The 20,821-nt window shown below is 37.2% G+C and overlaps 1 protein-coding gene across 6 annotated transcripts in view; it reads right to left on the reverse strand.

Moving 5' to 3' along the window:
* Window positions 1–20,821, reverse strand: part of SCN11A (sodium voltage-gated channel alpha subunit 11) — a 229,891-nt gene that overhangs the window by 28,083 nt on the left and 180,987 nt on the right. For 5 of the 6 annotated variants that reach the window (XM_072598947.1, XM_072598944.1, XM_072598945.1 and 2 more), the window contains 2 exons: window positions 19,168–19,290; window positions 17,582–17,854 (listed from right to left, as the gene is read on the reverse strand). In XM_072598947.1, the coding sequence (XP_072455048.1) occupies window positions 17,582–17,854; window positions 19,168–19,290 (396 nt within the window). The remainder of the gene's footprint in view (window positions 1–17,581; window positions 17,855–19,167; window positions 19,291–20,821) is intronic. The other variant, XM_072598948.1, reaches the window with a different exon arrangement.

Below are 20,821 nucleotides of genomic sequence, written 5' to 3' on the forward strand. Positions count from 1 at the left end.
TAGAACCAAACAGTCTAAGCCCCATTTCCATCCCAACAGAGCAGCCCTTCAAACACTTAAAGTTGTTTGTTCATTAATGATTCCTTTTCTCCCAGTTAAATGTTCCCTGCTTCTCCAACTGCTCCTCACATGAAATGGACCCAAAGCCCTGAAGGAGTCAAGGAATGAGACAGGGAAAAACTGTAGAGATCAGGAGCAAGTTGGCAAAGAAGGAAGAGATCCTTGAAGAAAACAGACAAGTGGCTAGAAGCCTTCTCCACTTCGGGACTCAATATTCTAGAAACTGGGAAGGAAATTGAGAATGGTGAGGAAAAGGCAAATAAAAAACCAAGGCAAGGTGATGAGGATAAGAGAAATTTCCAGGAGCTCTACAGACTACCTAGGACAAAGATAAAGAAAAAGCCTTTACACTCAGAAAAGAACTTGGTAACAGAGACATTCACTGCAGTTAAGAAAAAAAGGGAAAGAAAGGGGCCCAGGAACGGTCTCTGGCAGAGAACTAAGTGAAGACAAAGGACTAAGAGCGAGTCCAAGTACTGCTGGCCTATGTGATGTATATAGACTGTTGTATCCTCATGGGTCCAGAACATAGACTGGGACCTGATATCCCCTCAAAACCTACCCTCCCTCAGGACAACAATTCACACCCAAAAAACATCTCTACCATTTGAATGTATGAGTGTTACATGACCATCTAGTATAAAGTTCAGAATAGTTCTCCAAAGAGGGCTGGGGTTTAGTATCATTTACTCACTGCATTGATACAGTGCATGAAAAGAGAATGAGGCTCCATAAGGAGATGGACAGTTGAAGTTCAAGGACAAAATTGCAGGAATCCAAGAAGAGGCCACACTTGAGATACAGGTGCTTACCATTAGTAGTCACAGTAGTGATATATAATGAAGAAGCATTCAAAGATTGTTAAAGTGTCACCCTTACAATATTCCAATTATATTCATGTACCACTCCAATTTATTTAGCAATTTTCCAATTGACATTTACTTTGTTTCCATTTTGCTATCACAAAAAGTGTTGCCATAAGTATTATAAATATCTTAGATGTAGAGATAGATTTCCTCCTTATCAGTTTCCTTCTTGAAATATAAGCACAGTATTTATTTGCTTAATCACAAATTACTTTCCAAAATGGATGTACTGATTCACAGCTCCACCATCAATGTACTGGTGTGCCTATCTTCCCATAATATTTCCAATATTGACTATGCATATCTTTTGCCATCTTTGCCATTTTAAAGATTTGTTAGAATTCTCCTATAAATCCATCAGGTTCAGGAGTTTCTTTGGTAGTTTCTTTACATCTAGATCTAGATCTAGATCTTTTCTGTGATTGGACTATTTAAAATCTATGTTTGGTCTTCTTTTAGTCTGAGCATTTTATATTTTTAAGAAATTCTTTCTTTTATGAAAATACTTTATGCATAACTATGCATAGTACTTCTAACAATTCTTTTTTATTTTTCTGGTTTTACTGTGATTTTATCTTGATCATTTGAAATTTTGTTGATTGAAGCAGAAAAGAACATGAAAACAAATGACCTTGAAAATAGTCAAGGAAAGATAATATAAGAATAGTTTGAACACCTGAAAGTTGTGACTAAAAAAGAATGTATACATTCTGTTTCAAAAAAGAAAATTTTAAGGAAAATTATCCTGAAGTTTTGGAACTTGAGGATAAAGCAGAAATATTTTTAAATCCACCAATCACACCTGAAAGAGATACCAAATGAAAGCTCACATGTTTCAAATCCCCCAGACCAAAGAGAAAATATTGAAAGCAACTACAAAGAAATGGTTCAAATATTGTGGAGCTACAATCAGGATAACACAAGATTTAGCAGTTTCTACATTAAAAGACTAAAGGGCATGGAATATATTCCAAAGGGCAAAGAAATTGGATTTGCAACCAAGAATAGTTAAACCAGCAAAGTTGAGAGTAATCCCACAAAAGAAAAAATGATTATCTAATGAAGTAAAGGATTTTCAGACATTCTTGAGGGAAAGACCAGTACTGAACAGAAAATCTGACTTTCAAATACAAGAATAGGGAGAAATCTAAGAAGGTAAACATGAAAGACTAATTATAAGGGGTTTAATAAGGTCCATCTATTTACTATCTCACATTGGAAAAGGATATTTATAATTCTTAAGAATGTTATTGTTAGGATAGTTACAATATATCTAGCCAGAGGGCTTGAGCTTCAGTTGATTATAATGGGATGATGCTAAAAAATAAAATTGGGTAGGGAGAGAGATAATGGAGCAAATTATCTTATACAAAAGAGGTATGAGTGAAAGAACTTTTACAGCGAAGGGGAATATAGGGTAGAGAATGGGAACCTTATTCTCATCAGAACCCAGTTAAGGGGGAATACTATGTACATCTAGATAAACATAAAGTCTTCTTAACTTACAGACTAATAGGAGGACAGGGGGATATGATAAGGGAGAGGTTCTCAGATAGCTAGTGCCTGATTAGGGAGGTAGTGGTCCTAAGTAAACTAAACTTCTGAGGAGTGACGGCGTAAAAAAAGAGAGAGAGAAGCATTAACAGTGGGGAGAAATAGAATGGAAGTAAATACATAACTAGCAATTATAACTTTAAATGTGAAGGGAATGAACTCACCCAGTAGACAGAAGAATAGATTAAAAAACAGAAACTGAAAATATGTTGTTTATAAGAAACACATTCAAAAATGAGTAAAAATAAAGGGTCAGAATAGAATTTATTATGCTTCAGCTGATGTAAAACAAAACAAAACAGAGGCAGCATTTATGATATCAGACAAAATTAAAGCTAAAATAGATCTAATTAAAAGAGATACGCAGGAAAAGTACATTATGTTTAAAAGTACCATAGACAATGAAGTAATAGCAATACTAAACATACATGCTCCAAATGTTATAGCATCCAAATTTGCAAAGTAAAAGGTAAATGAATTACAGGAGGAAATAGATACCAAAATCATAATAGTGGGAAACTTCAACTTTTCCTTCACAGAACTGGATAAATCTAACCCAAAAATAAATAAGAAATAAGTCAAAGAGATATGATAGACATCTGGAGAGAATTGAATGGGAATAAAAAGGAATATACCCTTTTCTCAGTAGAATATAGTACCTTTACAAAAAATTTACCATATATTAAAGTATAAAAATCTTATAGTCAAATGAAGAAAAGCAGAAATATTAAATCTTTTTCAGATCATAATGTAATAAAAATTATATTTAATAAAGATCCATGAAAACAGATAAAAAATTATTTGCAAACTAATCTAATCTTGAAGAATGAGTGAGTCAAAGAACAAATCATAAAAATAATATAATTAAAGAGAATTATAATCATGAGATAATGTACCAAAATTTATGGATAGGAAAAGTGGTAATCAGATGAAATTTCATAATTTTAAATGCTTAATAAAGTAGAGAAAGAATAGATCAATGACTTGGGCATGAAATTTTTTAAAAATCTAGGAAAATAAATTTAAAATCTACAATGAAGTATCACATTAGAAATACTGAAAATTAAAGGTGAGAATAAAATTGAATGTAAGAAAACTAGTGGATTAATAAATAAAATAGGGACTGGTTTTATGAAAAAAACAATAAAATACACAAGTCATTGGTTAATATGATTTTTAAAAAGAGAGAAGAAAATCAAATCATAAACTTAAAAAATTAAAAGGTTGAATAATCACTAATGAAGGTGAAATTAGAGAAATTATTAGGAGTTATTTTACCCAGTTATATGCTAATAAATGTAACAATCTAAGGGAAATGGAAAAATACAAAAATATAAAATGACACAAATAAGTCTCCTAAGAAAAAATCATCAAGACCAGAAGGATTTACAAGTGGATTCTACCAAACATTTAAAGATCAATTAATTCCTATATTAAACAAATTATATGGAATGATAGGAAAAGATTCACTAATGAATACTGATTCAAAAATCCTAAATAAAACACTACTTGGGAGACCACAACAATATATCACAAAGACTATAAAATGAGACCAAGTGGGATTTATACAAGGAGTGTAGGCTTGGTTCAATATAAGGACAACTATTAACATAATTGATTGTTACTGCTTGTCCTTCATTTCAAAGAATTTTTAATTCTGCCAATGACATTTTTGAGTTGAATTTAAGTGAGGTAGAGCTCCACAAAGCTGTCAGTCTCACTCTCTTCTCCAGAGTTACTGAAGCCCAATGGCAAAACAACAGTCAAGACACCTGGCAATGGCTCAGGATGTAATGGATAGTCTTGGCATCTTTGATGTCTGACCAATCTCTAAGAGCTCCACAGTACCTTCTTTATCTATTTTCATGACTGTTTAAACAAATTATTCTCATCTGCCTATTCCACCTAGTTTTACAAGCTTGGGGTAGACATCCCCGTACCCCACCAATGGGTTTCAGACCTGTCAATCAACCTCAACATGGTTTGGCCCATCTTCTGAGATGATTTTACTGTGGTGTGGCCACTGAACATGTTATTGCTTCTTGGAGCCACAGATGAGAGTTGGGTGACAGGTGGACACCAAAAGTATATGAGCAGTCACAATCCCTCACACCAGAGATGTTAGTTTACTGTGAACACCCTATATATCCTTATATCAAACAAAATCAATGAAAATCATATGATTATATCAATAAATGCAGGAAAAGCTTTTGACAAAATATAACACTCATTCCCATTAGAAACATTAGAAATAATAGGTATAAATGGATTTTTCCTTAAAATGACAAAAAACATCTACCTAAAACCATTCGTTGTAATGGGGATAAGCTAGAAGCCCTCCCAATAAGATTGAGTGAAGCAAGCATACCCATTATCACCATTATTATTCAATATTGTACTAGAAATGCTCGCAATGGCAATAAAAGAAGAAAAATAAATTGAAAGAATCAGAATGGTCAATGAAGAAATAAAACTTCCTTTTTGCAGATGGTATGATGGTATACTTGGAAAACCTAGAGACTCAACTAAAAAGTAGTGGAAACAATAATTTTAGCAAAGTAGCAGGATATAGAATAAACCCATGTAAATCGTAAGCATGTCTATATATTACCCACAAAGACCTTCAAGAAGAGATACATTATTTAAAATAAGAGATAATATGAGAGTATACCTGCCAAGACACACCCAGGAACCATATAAATATAGTTATAAGACAGTTTTTATGCAAATGAAGCCAGATTTAAACGATTGTAGAAATATTAATTGTTTATGGGTAGAGTGAGAAAATATAATAAAAATGACAATTCTTCCTAAACTAATTCCCTTACTCAGTGCCATCCCAATTAAACACCCAAAAAATTATTTTATTGAGCTAGACAAAATAATGATAAATCCATTTGGAAGAATACAAGGTCAAGAATATTAAAAGAATTAATAAAAATGTAAAGAAAAAAGGTCTAGTAGTACCAGATTTTAAACGGTACTGTAATGTGGTAATTATTGGTGGATCAATGGAATGGAATACAATACACAGTCTTAAATGACTATAGAAACCTCATGTTTAATAAACACAAATGTCTAACTTTGGGGATACGATCTCACTATTTGGTAAAAACTGCTGGAAAAACTGGAAAGCAGTCTGGCAGAAACTAGGTATAGAACAATCTTACATCATTTACTAAGATAAGTTCAAAATAGATACATAACCTAGACATAATGGGAGATGTCATAAATTAGAGGAGCATGGGATTTATTGTCTATCATATTTAAGGAATAAGAGGATTTATGAATAACTATCATGAGATGTAAAATGGACAATTTTGATTACATTAAATTAAAAAGACCTTGTACAAATAAAACCAATGCAGCTAAGATTAGAAGGAAAGCAGAAAATGGGGTGGGGGTATAGCCAGTTTCTCAGATAAAGGTCTCATCTCAAATGAGTAAAATTTATAAGAAGTCATTCCCCAATGTATAAATGGTCATAGGATATGAATAGGCAGTTTTTGGAAGAAGAAATCAAAGATATATAGATATATTCATATACAAATGTTCTAAATCACTGCTCATTAGAGAAATATGCATTAAAGCAACTCTGAGGTACTATCTCATGCCTATTAAATTGGCTAAAATGATAGGGGGGAAATGACAAATGCTGAGGAGATGTGAAAAAAATTGGGAAACTAAATATACCGTTGGTAGAATTGTAAACTGATCCAACCATTTTGGAGAGCAATTTGGAATTATGCCCCAAGAGCTATAAAACTGTGCATATGCTTTGACCCAGCAAAACTCCTATTAGGTTTGTTTCTCAAAGTGATCAAAGAAATAGGAAAAGAACATATATGTCCTAAAATATTTATATCAGGTCTCCTTGTGGTGGCCAAAATAATTGGAATCTAAAGTAATGCCCATTAATTGGTGAAGGACTGAATAAGTGGTGGTATATGATTGTGACAGAGTACTATCGTGCTGTAAGAAATGATGATCAAGTTTGGTTTGGGAATGCATAGAAAATTTGCTTGAAATAACTCAGAGTGAAATTAGTAGAACCAAGAGAACATTTAAACAGTAACAGCAACATTGTTTCAAGAATAAATGTGAATTACTGAGTTATTATGAGTAATAAGATTATTTAAACCATCTTTGAAGAACTTATGGAGGAAAATGTTATCCATCTTTAAAGAAAGAACTTCCATATATCAGTATGGAAGTATGTACTGTATGATTCCAAATAGATATCTACGTCAAATATTGACCTTCTCTAATGCAAAATTGGGAGGGTGGGGAGGAGATAACTTGGAACTCAAAGTGTCACAAATAAACAAATAAGAAAAGAAAAAATGACTGTAACTGAATACAAGTATCCTACATTTCCTGTAGATCCACTGAAAGCAATCTTGTGACAATCTAGTAGGACAACAGAGGAGATGTATACTTTATTCTGTTACCACATGGTTTTGATTTCTTCTAAGTCTATATTTTGGGATTTTTTTTCTTTCCACATAGTTTGGAAGTTATAAATACTTGTTATAACAACATCTATTAAAATAATTTCTTATTTTTAAAAAAAGATATAAGTTGCATAGTTCTGTTTCTCCTTCAGATTGTTCATTTCTGTATTTCCCCTTTTGTTTGTTTTTCTGCAGATTTGTTCAAAACTGAGAGACATTAAAGTCTTCTCCTGTTGTTGAATTATTTTGTCTTCTTGTAATTCAGTTAATTTTTTCCTTTATGAATTTAAGTGCTAAGGCTTTTTTAGGGTATTTAAGTTTAATGTTGATATTTGTTTGTTATCTATGATTCATTTCTTTATAATCTAACTTCCTTGCTTATCTTTATTTATGACATGATTTTTTCCTTTGATAGTATGACTACAAGACCTAACTTTTGGGGGGATTTGCCTAATGCATGATAAATTTGGCTCCAGTCCCTCACATTCATTCTGTGCGTGTCTCGGCTTTTTGTTTCTTGCGTGCAGCGGATTACAGGGTTGTCTTTTCTGAAATGATCTGAGACTCACTTTATTGGCTTAAATTTTCCTCCATTGATCTCTAATACTAACTTTTTCTGAATTAGAAATTTCCATTGTTGTTCTGTGCCTTTTCTCTTCAATTATTTTTGCTTAATCTACTTGAAGGAAACCCTTTTCCCCATAGACTCTTTTCCCATTGTTTTTCTCTCCTTTCCCTAGTTTTGGAGCTTTATTTCACTTGTTAATTCCTATTTCTTTCTTCTTTATCTAGTAATCTATTCCTTAGTTCATTTCCTGCATCAACTAAGTAAAATCTCTTTTCATATATGCGTTTAAACTTTAATTGGATTAGGTTTTTTTTTCTGGGCATTTTTCTTTTTAAAATGAATATCTTTCTCTTTCAGCTTCGTCAGTCTCTTCCAATTTTGTCTTTTCTAGTCTTTATACTCATGTATACTTTCTTTAGTTTCCATCGTCCTTGGGGAATTAAAACTGCTAAAGGTTTTTTTTAGTTGTTTTCTGTTCCTCCTACAAAGTTCTTCTATTATTGCCTCATCGATCTTGTTTCCTAGCCCCTTTCTTTCTGTTGTCTCACTCCTAGAAGTATCGATTCCTAGAGGTAGAGAGAATAGAAGTATTGCTTCATGGTAGAAATTTCCCTGATCATGTCATTCATCACTACCCCTCTCCATGATCATTTATTTGTCCCTTGTGACCCTGAAATCTTTCTGATCCATGCCTTCTCACCCTTTTGGCTGGCAGTTGCCCCTGGGGCACTCTAACTCTCCTCCTGAGACATGTCTATGTAGGCACAATACTCTTCCAAAAGTAGTGATCTCTCTAGGCAACAGAAACCTGAAGATTATATGTACTGTAAGGTTTCCATCTCCCATTACAGAATATCTCTCTTCCACCATGGAATTATTGATTCACCTGTAAGCAGATTGTTTAGTGGTTTATCCCATAGTGTTTCAAGCATGTTTTCCCACCATTACTTCTCTTTAAATTCACTTTCATCCTTATCACCTTATGTACTTTTAGAAATAATTATCTTAATAGTCCCTTTATTGCTTTTTTGTTATTTTTAATCCCATCATGGTCTCGCTAGTTTCCCTCCCCCTTTTTGGTGTAATTTATTTCATTACTTATGGCTTCCCTGATGGCTGTTTTAGTTTACCTTTCTCGCATTTCTGATGTATGTTAATATCTGGTTTTCTTCGTTGAAATGCTTCAAATGCCTCTTTTATATAAATATCCAACTTTTTGATCGATGGCTAAGTCAAATTTGGAGGGTATGTCACCTTTGGTAGCATCTTGAGGTCCTTTGCTCTTCAGAACACATTATTTCATTACCTTTCTGTGATTTCTGGTGGGTACAGAGTAATCTTGTCTTGTTTTAATTTCCTTTCCTTTATATTTGAAGTCTTTTCCCTGATCACTTGCAGGATTTGTTTTCTGTCATTAGACTTGCTCAATTTAACAACTGTCTAGGAAATTGAAACAAAGATTTGTTGTTGTGTTTGTTATTGTTTCCCCTGAAAATAATCTATGCATTCTTTCAACTGACACTTTGGTTTCTGTGTTAAGAAGTTCGGATGCCATCTACATCCAGAGAAAGAACTACGGAGCTGAAATGCAGAACGAAGCAGACTATTTTCTTTTTGTGTTTTGTTTTGTTTTTCTCATGGTTTCTCTCATTTATTTTAATTCTTCTATGCAACATGAATAATGTGAAAATGTGTTTAATAGGAATCTATGTGTAGAGCCCATATAAGATTGCATGCCATCTTGGAGACGGAGGAAAGAGGGAGGGGGAGAAAATCTGGAACTTGTGGAAGTGATTGCTGAAAACTGAAAACAAATAAATAAATAAATTTCAAGGAAAAAAGAAGTTCTGAATAGCATTCTTGCATTATTCCTAACATTACGTTTTTCAGGTTTTTTGAGTTGTCACAATACATACTGTCTTTGAGATCATGATGCTTTGCCTCCACAGACATCGTGTGCTCTATTACCATTGTTGGTTTTTCCCCTTCTCTTCTAGATTGTACTTCACTTCTGTGTTTGTGTTCCCAACAGGGGTTCTCTCATTTCCTTGTAGCAATTTCCTGCCACAAACTCGTTTTCCTATTCTGTCAATTATTTCTGCTGTGCAGACTATAGATTCTTATTTCATGAATCTTATTTCTGTCTTGAATCATTTTAGCAATATTTTTCTGTGGTTCCATGTTCTCTTGAGAATACACAGAATTCTCTGCCTCATCAAGTGTTGATTTACTTTGTTCTCTCTTGTAATAGTCATTTAGAGATTCTTGAACTTATTTAGATGTCCTGGAGATCATCTTCCCTTTGGTCATTACCTTCCTTGTTGATTTATCTGCTTGTGCTCTGATTTTTTAAGTAGAGTTTTCTTCCTCCTGACATCTTCGGTAAGTTCAGTCTTCTCCCCTTATATTCCCCTATTGCTCATTTTCTTACTTCATCATTTGAAAACAGTTGCCCCTTGGGGCTAGATCTCAAAGTTTTCTCAGCCTCCTCCTGCACCAGGGAATTCATTTTTCACTGACCTCAATCCCTGACTTAAGTGACTTTTAAGGCAATAGAACTGACCCAGGTAGATGCCAGTCCCCTTTCCTTCAGGCCTTATGACATACCACATAAATGCTCCAGGAAGAGCATGTGTTGACTTTCTTATTACTCTACCTCCTCTACATGAAGGTAAGGGAGCAGGTGGTAGAATTAATTTCATCTGCTTGATGCCACAAAATTGTGGGGTGAAAGCAGGAGCGGGGTATGCTGGGAGAGACTGCATCAACTACAAGGGAATTGTTGAGAGGATCTTGGAGCATGGGTTCCCTTGTGCTACCATATCAGAAGGTGGAATCTTGGGTTGCTGAGTGAGAATATTAGGAATTAGTGTTTAGCCTTCTCAGTTATTAATTCAGTAGATTGTTACCCCATTAGGGACCTTAGGGTCTTAGCCCATGGAGACAACTGAAGTTACTTCATCAATTGTACACAATTTTATACTGGGGAGTTTTAAGAGGTTGTAAGAATGGGAGAGAATGTCTAGTTCTTTATTGTGTTTTTTTTTTTGGTCACATAACCTAGAAGCCTGTTCTATAAATGTTTATTGACTTCAGATTATGGACAATAGAAGAAGGTTAAGAATAATGAGCAGTAGGTTTCTCTCCTGAAGTTAACCCCATTATACCTCCTCTGGCTCTTACTCTATAATGGCCCCCTCCTTCTCCAGCACCCTCTGTCTTCTTCCATTTTACCCTTCTACCCCTATACTAGCTCAGATACCTCTTAACTTTAAAAATAAAACAACCACCACCAACAAAAAAAAAACTGCCAACACCTTTGACAATCTACAATCTTTCTTTTATTACTGACCATCTCATTCTATACACCCCCTTTCTTAACTTCTTAACATTTGGTTCCCCACTATTACCACCTGAAACAACTTTCTCAAAGGTAATTAGCAAAATCCCTTCTTGCTTCATGGTCCTCATGGACCTTCATGGTCCATAGGCTTTGGCTCCCTTGACAAACTACACCTTGAACTTCTGTCTTCTCCCATGTTTTTGTTTGTAGAAACACTAAATTTTCCTGCCCTCCCTTCTTTGGACTTCTTTGCTGGCTCCTATTGTTTCACCAAAATTTTGGTCAGTATCCAAGGCTCTGCCCTTCATATTCTCTCCACACTACCATGAGAGCATACATTCCCACATCACCAATTCTGCAACAATGAATGTTAAACCTGCTCTGTTACTTCTCCAGCTGTTCACTGCGTCTCTCCACTTTGATGCTTTCTAGTTATCTTAATCTTGGCCAGGCAGCATGGTATGGTGGAAAACATACTGTCCTTCTGGTCAAAAGATTTGGTTCCATGTCTTGGTTCTTTCACTTAATTTCAGTGCAACTTTGGGCAAGTCACTTCTACTGGTCCTATTTTCTCATATGTAAAATAAGGGTTGGACTAGATACAACCTAATGTCCCTTCCGTTGTTAATATCTTATAATTATGTGTGAAAAACTGGACTCATCACCTTTTGTAACAAACTATATTTCTTTTCTTAAAAGCTCATTTTCATCAAGGAAACCTTATTTTTCTAGTCTCTTAATCTAGAAAACTTTGGATTCTTTTTTCACTTTCATCCCCAGTAACTAATCTGTCACCAAGTCATGTTTCTCTTTCATTCCTCAGATCATCTTCATTTCCTCTCTATTCTCACTTTCAAATCCTAGTCCAAACCTCATACCATATTCTATTAGATTGTAAGTTCCTTGAGGGAAGAGATGTTCTTTTGCCTCTTTTTGTATCCCCAGCATTAGCAGGCAGAGGTTAAGAGATTTGCTTATAGACACATGGTAAATGTTTTAAATCAGATTTGAACTTAGGTCTCTTGATTCCAGGCTCAACCCTTTAAGTAATAACGTGATGCTCCCAGGGAGCCCTGACATTGCCAAGTTAATATTCTGAAAGCACTGCTTTCGTCATGTCACTCATACTATTATATCAAATCCAAGCTCATTTGCCTGACTACCAAAGCCTTCTATAGTTTGGGGTCACCTTTGACCCTTTGGTCAAAGACCAAACTTCTGGGAATCTTGATTAGCAAAATCTCACCTAATCTTTCAGTGCCTAAGAGTAAATACCCCATTTCCCAACCACCATGATCCATTATCTGGTCCCCATATACACCTGCTCTGTAGCTCTACTAACACACTCCAATCCTGCCTGAACTTTCTTAGTGCCCTCTGAAATTTCCATTCCATAATTAAACATCTTCCCTTCATTTTTTCTTCTGTGTATTTAACATGAATGTTTTACTGAAGCTCTTTTTTTGCCATGTCCATCACTACCGACTAACACATCTCTCCTCCTTTGCCTCCCACCAAAAAATGGGTCCCAAGAAGGAGTCATTTTTAAAAAAATATTTTTTCTGTTTTCTGGGAGCCACAGGAAACAGTTTCCCACCCCCATCTCCCAGATCACACAGCAACCCTAGCCATCTTTACTAGTACTGAACATACCTGAGTCATTGACCATGGTAGGGGAATCTGAATACTTCCTGCTTCTTGTCATTTACAGACTTTCCTTCCTCCACTATCACTCAGCAACTTTTCTCCCCCTTTGAGCTTCACTCTACCCAAATGAATCATGGTGTCCAGATCATGGTAGCTGTTATGTGCCAAATCCAGATCATTCTCCCTCCTTTGTCAAGGAATTCAGTGCTTGACTCACATCTTCATGACCTGAATGTCTATGTGGATGTTCCCTCAAATACCTTAACTTCTGAATTCCTCCAATCCTATAACCAACTCTTTGACTCCATCTTGACTAAGTAGAAAGAGGCTCATACTTGGTCATACTTGACCTCACCATCACCTTCAAGTGTTCTGTTTCCATGATCAAGAACTTTGAAATTCTTTTATCAGACTAGAACTCCCTACCATTCATCCCATCTTTCTTCGTGTCTTAATTATCTTTAACCTATTCATATTCCCCAGGACCGCTGCTGTCCAAATCCACTCAAATTTATGTTATAAAATCTCAACTGTGCCCTCATCGCACCAACGCAGTCTTTTTACTCTTCCCTAATTCATGCTCTCCCCCACTCCCTACAGCAGTTTTTCCGAATTACCTTTTCTCTCATTGAGGTAGCACAGAAGAGTTGATAGAATTCTGGACTTGAAGTCAGAAAGATCTGAGTTCAAATTCTATCTTAAAGGTTTAATAGCTGTATGACCTTGGGCTGGTCCTTTAACTTCCTTGCCTCAGATTCTCATCAATGAGTTCTTCCTGAGTTCAAGAAGTTCTAAGATGATTTCTAAGGTCACTTCCAGGTTTATATTTATGATCTTCAAGCCTTTCTCACCACCTCCTTCCCATATCTTCTCAACATGATGTAACTTTTTCAGCTAAACACCTAGGAAAAAACTGTCTACACATCCATTGCCTCCACTTCTTTCATTTCTCAATTCTTTTCTCAACCTTTTATATTATCTCAAAATCAGTCAAAACAAATTGCCCTCTTCAAAATCACCAATGATGTCTTAAATGCCAAATTTAATGCCTTCCACTTGATTCTCATCCTTCTTGATCTTTCTGCAACATGGACCCTGTTGACCACCTCTTCCTGATATTCTGTCTTCTGTGGTTGTCATAACATAGTTTTTTCTTGCTTCTCCTTCTCCCTTCACAAGTCGTTTTACTGACTCATCATTTGTATAGTGCCCCCTAACTTTCATTATAACCCAGTACTCTGTCCTAGTCTTCTCTAGCCTTTTCTTATCTCTCGATACTATCTCATTTAGTGACTTCATTGGCTCCTGGTTCAATTATCTACTATATGCTGATAACTCTTAATTCTGTATTTTTTGTCCCAGTTTTTCTCTTGATCTCCTTCTCCCACATCATCAACTCTCTGTTGGACATTCCCAACAGTATGTGCCAAAGTCATCTTAAACTTCATTTATTCAAAACTGAATTCATCATCCTTGTTCCACTACCAATCCATTCCTCCTCTCACTTTCCTTACATGGAGAGGGCACCATCTGCTTCCAGTCCCTCAAGTTTACAACCTCAGTATCATCAAGGCACTCAATCTATACACCTACTCAGTTGCTAAGTATTGCACCTCTCTATCTGATCCCTTCTCCTTTACCCATCTCCCATGAAAAGGTAGCCCTTTTCTTCTTTCTGCCAAGCTATCTTCCCCATCAGACTTCTCCCTTAATCACCCCTACTTTCTTAATCTCCAACCTCTTCCTGTATAATGTCTGTGCTGTACTCATGTTTTCTCCATTCTTAAGAAAGCCTCACTTGATCTGAAAATCCCCACTCACCGGTATCTAATATCTCTCCTGCCATTCATGACTAAACTCTTTAGAAAGTCATCTGTATTTGATGCCTCCACTCCTCTTCTCATCTGATTCTAAGCCCTCTTCAATCTGTGTTCCAAGCTCACTATTCAACTGAAACTTCCCTCTCCAAATTTGCCACTGATCTGCCAATTACCATTGCCAATGACCGTTTCTTAATCCCTATCCTCCCTGACCTTCTCACAACTTTTGACACTATCAGTCACGCAGTTCTCCTAGACATTCTCTCTTTTCTGAGTTTTTGTGACATTGCTCTTACCTGGTGCACCTTATTTGTTTTTCCATTCCTTCTCAGTTTCCTTTGTTGGATCTTCATCCTGGTCATGCCCACTAACATGAGCATCCACCAGGTTTCTGTCCTTGCCCCTCTTCTTCTTCTATACTATCTTGTTTGGTGGTCTCTGTCACTCCCATAGATTCAATTATCACCTCTATGCAGATTGTTCTCACATCTATATATCTTGTTCTGACTCTTCTCCAAAGTTCCAGTCTTGCATCTTGCCTCTTAGATTGAACTAGATGTCCTACATTTCAAATGCAACATATGCAAAACAAAATGTATTTTCTTTCCCCCCAAAATTTCCCCTCTTCTGAACTTCCCCACTACTATATAGATAGATATAGATATTATCTTCTTTATCTTGGCTAGCTTTTCCAGATTCAAGCTCTAATCTCAGTCTCAATTCAGGAAAGTTCCCTTTCTCAAACAATATCCACGAGTCCTTTGGAAGAAATAAATAGTGGTTCCAGTTCTACAGTATTTGGAGCCAGAGGTCCACAACTCTGCTATTTAGGTGATTTTAGACAAGTTGCTCAGCTGCTCTCACCCTGGATTTCTTCATCTTAAAATTGCCAGATAGAACAAAATGCTCTCTGAGAGGCATTCTGGTTTTAACCCTTGACTCTAAGAGAGTCTGATTCTGGCTCAATTTAAAGAGAAAAACCCATGATAATTAAAGCTATGCCCAAGTGGTATGTACTACTTTGGGAGGAAATAAGTTCCCATCATTGAAAGTCTTGGAAATGGAGGCTGAATGACCCCTTACCAGGAATACTAGCCAGGGAATTCTCACTTACGCTGAATCAGATCATTTCAGAGGCTCCTTCTGTGTCAGTTTGGCAAGTATAACCCCAGAGCAGAGCACATATCTCCCCAAGATATCCTTAAGACTATCCGATTAATCCTTTTCATTAGATGCTAGTTTTATCAATCAATTTTTTTCTGGTGGTCAGTGTCTACTATTGTAAATAGAAATCATAAGTATTTGTCAATTGGTTTTATTGGTTCTTTCAGCAGGGGTGTGCTGGCAAATATTTAACAATTAGCTCTCTAGAAAGAAATGACATACAACACATTATTTTCTTAAGACTGCACAGTCATCAAAACAATAAATCAAGCCCTGATTTGTAGCATTTGCCAGTTTCCAAGGTATAAATGCTTATAATGAAAATTCGGCCAGTAGGATCAGGTTCCAGCATCCTGCTGCTTCTCAGATAGCTCACTATAGGGAAAGGAAGGTAAAAAGGGGTGCTATGATTGGCAGACAAGAATATCCAGATAACTTAGCAAATCTAACATGAAATCTAATAAACTGATGTCCCAGTCAATCGCTCATGATAGTGCATGGTTGTGTATCTCTGGCCCCCAGAGTAAACACGGTAAGAGTTGACCCTCTTACTGGTTGGAGCACTTAATTAGACCTTGTTGTTCAGTCATTTCAGTCATGTCCAATTCTTCATGACCCCATTTAGGATTTTCTTGGCAGGGATACTGGAATGGTTTGCCATGTCTTTCTCCAGCTCATTTTACAGATAAGGAAACTGAGGCAAACAGTATTAAGTCACTTGCCCAGGGTCATATAGCTACATAAGTGTGTGAGGCTAGATTAGATCTACTTTTTTTTAAACATTGTACCCCCAAGACTGAGTCCTATAAGGCAAAAAGTATTTGCAGAGTCCATACAACAGTAAAGAATTCAAAAGTATGAGAGATGGTCCCTAGCTGTAAGAGACTCAGACTTCTTAAGGAGACAACACAAGCACTTTGTGAATGAAGATGAGGACACACATTCCATGGAAAGGAAATAGCTCTGCAGTTCTTGCTATGAACTATGATTACTTGCTGTAAAACCTACTAGGGCTGAGCTAGTTCAAAGGCATGGACATGCTTAGGAAAAAGACATTTTGATACCCCCACACAGAAGCCTAGCCTACCAAAACCAAGGTCAAGTACCTCTCTCATGCTGGTGACTTGATTCTGGCCATTTCTTTAACTTCGGCTGAGACAATTCACTGAAACATGAAACCACATGGGCTTTCTTCCCCGGTGGAACTCTCAAATGATACACTGAGACTAGACAGCTAGCTGTTGCTGAGCACTGAGGCTGGAGTCATAAAAACCTGAGTTCAAATCCAGCCTCAGGCACTTCATAACTGTAATCTTGGGCAAGCCATTTCTCCTCCACTTGCCTCATTTTCTTCAGCTATGAAAAGGGGATCATCATAGCAACTAACTCAGAGGGTCTTTGTGAAGATCTTATAAACTCTATATAAATGCTAGTGACTGTTCTTACTTCAGGAACTTTCTGTCCATGACGCTTTAGGATCCTAACCCTTTCTAACCAAAGGTATGCATTTATATCTCCCCTCAAGATTTCTTCATTTGAGATTAGACTGGAAATGTGTGTCCTGTCTCTTACTCCTAAGTCAGTAGAGCCACCATCAGTCTATATTTATCCTCAGTTATGGGGAAGAACTCTGATGCCAGCTTGAACTGATCAGATCATTAGGGATGGTAGATTTCTGATAAGAACTATCCAGTGGTTGGGCAATTTCAGCTCTCATTTGAGAAAGCAGATAATAGCATTATCCTCACAAATAAAAGAATACATAATTAAGTACAAAATACATGAAGTCAATGTTTTAAGTAGCCAGAATAAGGAGCTACGGAAAGGAGGGACAGTTGTCTTAAAAGAAGGTCATTGAGCAGGCCCTTCAAAACTGGATAAGGTTTGGATAATTATAAGGGAGGAAAAAGGCATCATAAGCAGAGGTCACACAGAGAACTAAGCATAACTTGTATAGAGGACAGAGAACAGGCCTGATGGGAAAGAAGAGTCAGGGGAAAGTTTGGAGAAATAGTTGGGATGTGGAATGTTGGCATGAGGATCTCACCCTTTTCCTTCTGTGCTCTCAGGGGTGGGGGATGGGAAGCAGTGGTTATGCCACTTACCACCTGTAGAAGAGCCAAGTAACCAATTCCAACATTATCAAAGTTGACTTTAGCGTTAATCCAGCAGAAGCCAAGGTGAGTGCGATTTTCGCACAATGACTTGTTGTTAATGGTGGTGTAGTTTACTTCATTTTCAGTTTGGGTGACACACTTTCCAAATCTCCCAGCAAAAAGGTTCACCCCTAGCATACAGAAGATGAGCCAGAAAATGAGACAGACGAGCAGAACATTTAAGATGGCCGGGATGGCCCCCACAAGGGCGTTGACAACAACCTGCAGAAAACAGGATCAGACAAAGGCAGCTCATTCATCCCTGTTTCATTCCTTGTTGCACAAACTATGCTTCATTTCTCTTGCAGGTACATTTACTCTTTGTGAAGAGGATCCCCTCATACCCAAGAGGGATGGCCTTAGGGAAAAGGAGGTTCTCCCTGATGTGTTCCCCGATGTTGGCAGTCTCAGACTCTTCTGAGACTGTATGGTATAATATCCTGACTCCAGGCCTGGCACTCTATCCACTACACCATCTAGCTGCCCTTGGAAATCAAACTCATGGATTCAAATCTCAACTGCCATTTACTACCTGTGTGAAACTGGATCAGTCATTTAAGCCCTCTAAATCTGTTTCCTCATCTATAAAGGAAGGGGTTAGATTAGATGACCTCTGGAGATGCCTTCCACCTCTAAACTATGATCCTACACAAATGTCACCCAATCCCCCTACCACATGCTGCAAGGAGAAGTGTATTGGAGTTAGGGTTAGAAGACCAAGCTGGAATTCTATCTCTGTCATATGACCTTGGGCAATTCCTTTCAGGTATAAGACTCAGCTTCTTGATAATAAGTCATCTAGTATGAGGGTTTGCATGCCCAAAGACCCCAAAAGAGAAATCCTTCAAGAAGAGGCAGTATTATCAAGCTCAGTCTTGTCATTTCTAACTCCCAGCATCTCTAGAATCCAACCACTGCATCTACTCACACAACTTCCACCACCACTCAAGCCTTTATCTCTTCTGGCCTCAGTTATTACAAAAGTCTCCTAACTGGTCTCTGTCTGCCTCATGTCTCTAACCACTCCACTACAAGCCTCCATATTCTTGCCAAAGTCATTTTCTTTATGTGCAAATATGACCATGTAATTCCCCTACTCAAATAACTCCCATGACTTCCTATGTCCTCTAGGATAACATTGAAGCACTTTAATAAGCATCCTCTAGCACAACTTCCAGTACATAATAGTGACTTAAAAACTGATTATTGATTAATTGATTAAAATGATGACTTTAGTGAATGATTTCATTTTTCATATGAGGGAATTGATCACGTTACTCAATCCATGGTAACCCTAGGATTCAACCTAGGTCTTCTGGCTCCCAACTAAAGCCCTCAGCACCACAATATGCTTTCATATATTCTCACACAGCATAAAGGCACAGAAGGGGCACAATCATGTATATGAAGGGATGGAGACATAATCATGGATCGAACAGACCCAAAGGATTTTCTGCCTCTGGTGAAAAAAACACAAGCCAGCACTTCACTCATCTCCCTGCTGGCTGACCCTCCTTGGGTTCCCCATGGCTTACCCTCATTCCCTCAAACTGGGACAGTGCTCTCAAGGGCCTCAGGGCTCTCAGCGTACGAAGGGATTTAACATTAAAAGACAAGGCTGATTTTAAACTATCAGCAATAAGGCTTATGAGAGAGACCTAGAAGGAAAAACAAACACCAATTAGCACAGTCCATCTGCTGTTTAAGGAAACAGCATACATAGTCCTGTATTTGACAAATACAGATTTAGTACTTCCTGTATTCACAGTACTGTGCTAGTACTAGGACAGACACCAAGTTTTTCTATGATCAGGTCCTTGTTTCCATGCTTGGCATTTGGATCAACTGCTTTTGTTTAATACAGAAATCAGCCTAGTATAGGTGCTCAATAAAAAAGCTACTTAGTCAAATGATGTCTGAAGACAGACTGATCTTCTTTAAGCCTGACCCCCTCATACCCTCTCTACCCAACATCCACTGAGGCTTTGGGGGGAGTGACTGACCAGGTATAGACACCTATTGATCAAGGAAGGACTAAACAAATTGCAGGCCATAAATGTGCACAAATTGTAAGAAACAGTGAAGCTAAAGAATACAGAGGCTCATGAAAAGACGTATGAATGAAAAGTGAAGAAAGCAGAACAAGGTATACAATATACAGAATTTCTGAGATGATATAAATGGAAAAAATTTAAAAAGAACAACTAAATGCTATGTGATGAGGCAGATAGGAGTGTTCAAAGCAGATGGAGCAAACAAGAAGCGGGTTGTGAGTTATGGGGTAGAATACAGGATGAGACCAGCCAGAAAATGCTCATAGATCACAATCCAACCTCAAGAAGACTATGCATTGATGCCCCCCACCATGAGCTTATCTGTATACCAAACATCCCAGACTACATGACATTCTAGAGAAGCACTTCCCCTTCTCTTTTCCTGTTCTCTCCCCCACCCTGTTTTCTCCACTCCCCACTCCCACTTTCCTGTCTGTATAAATCAGACATACAACCTGCCTAGGCACCCTGACTCTCTTAAGGAGCGGGGTCCACTGAATGTGTCCACCCCAATAAAGGTCCCACTGTTTGACTTGGAGACAGTCTCAGTCTGAATTCTTTCAAGACAACACCATGATGCATGCACCCATTCCTCATTCTTTCCTAATGATAATGACCAAACTTGGCCAGAAACAAGAGATAATAAACACATTTCCCTCCCTTTTCTACAGAGATGGGAGACTAGAAGTACAGAATACAGCAGACTTAGGTGAAGCATTCATTAATTTCCGCTGAATTGCTTCTTTTTTCTTTTGCTTTCATTCTTTGTCATAAACATGGCTCTGTAGGTGGGGGAAGGGGAAATAACTGGAAATGAAGGTAATGTAAAACAAAAGATGACACTGAATAAAAGGAGACTGGACCTAATTTCACTGGTATAGGGAATTCCTGAACCTACCCATACAGGTTGGGCCTTTCTCTGCAACATGTAATCATGGTCATCTAGTTTAGTAACTCTGGCCTAGGGTGACACAGCTAGAATGTGCAGAGGCAAGTCTTAAAGTCAGGTCTTTGCAACTTCAAGGCTGGTTCACCTTCCAAAACAGTACGTAGAAACAAAGGAAGCAGAACTGTTGGTTAGATTTTTTTCAAAATGGATATATTAAGGGACAGCCTCCTTACACATCAGTCACTT

The sequence above is a fragment of the Notamacropus eugenii genome, chromosome 3, assembly GCF_028372415.1.
Source record: "Notamacropus eugenii isolate mMacEug1 chromosome 3, mMacEug1.pri_v2, whole genome shotgun sequence".
NCBI lineage: Eukaryota > Metazoa > Chordata > Mammalia > Diprotodontia > Macropodidae > Notamacropus > Notamacropus eugenii.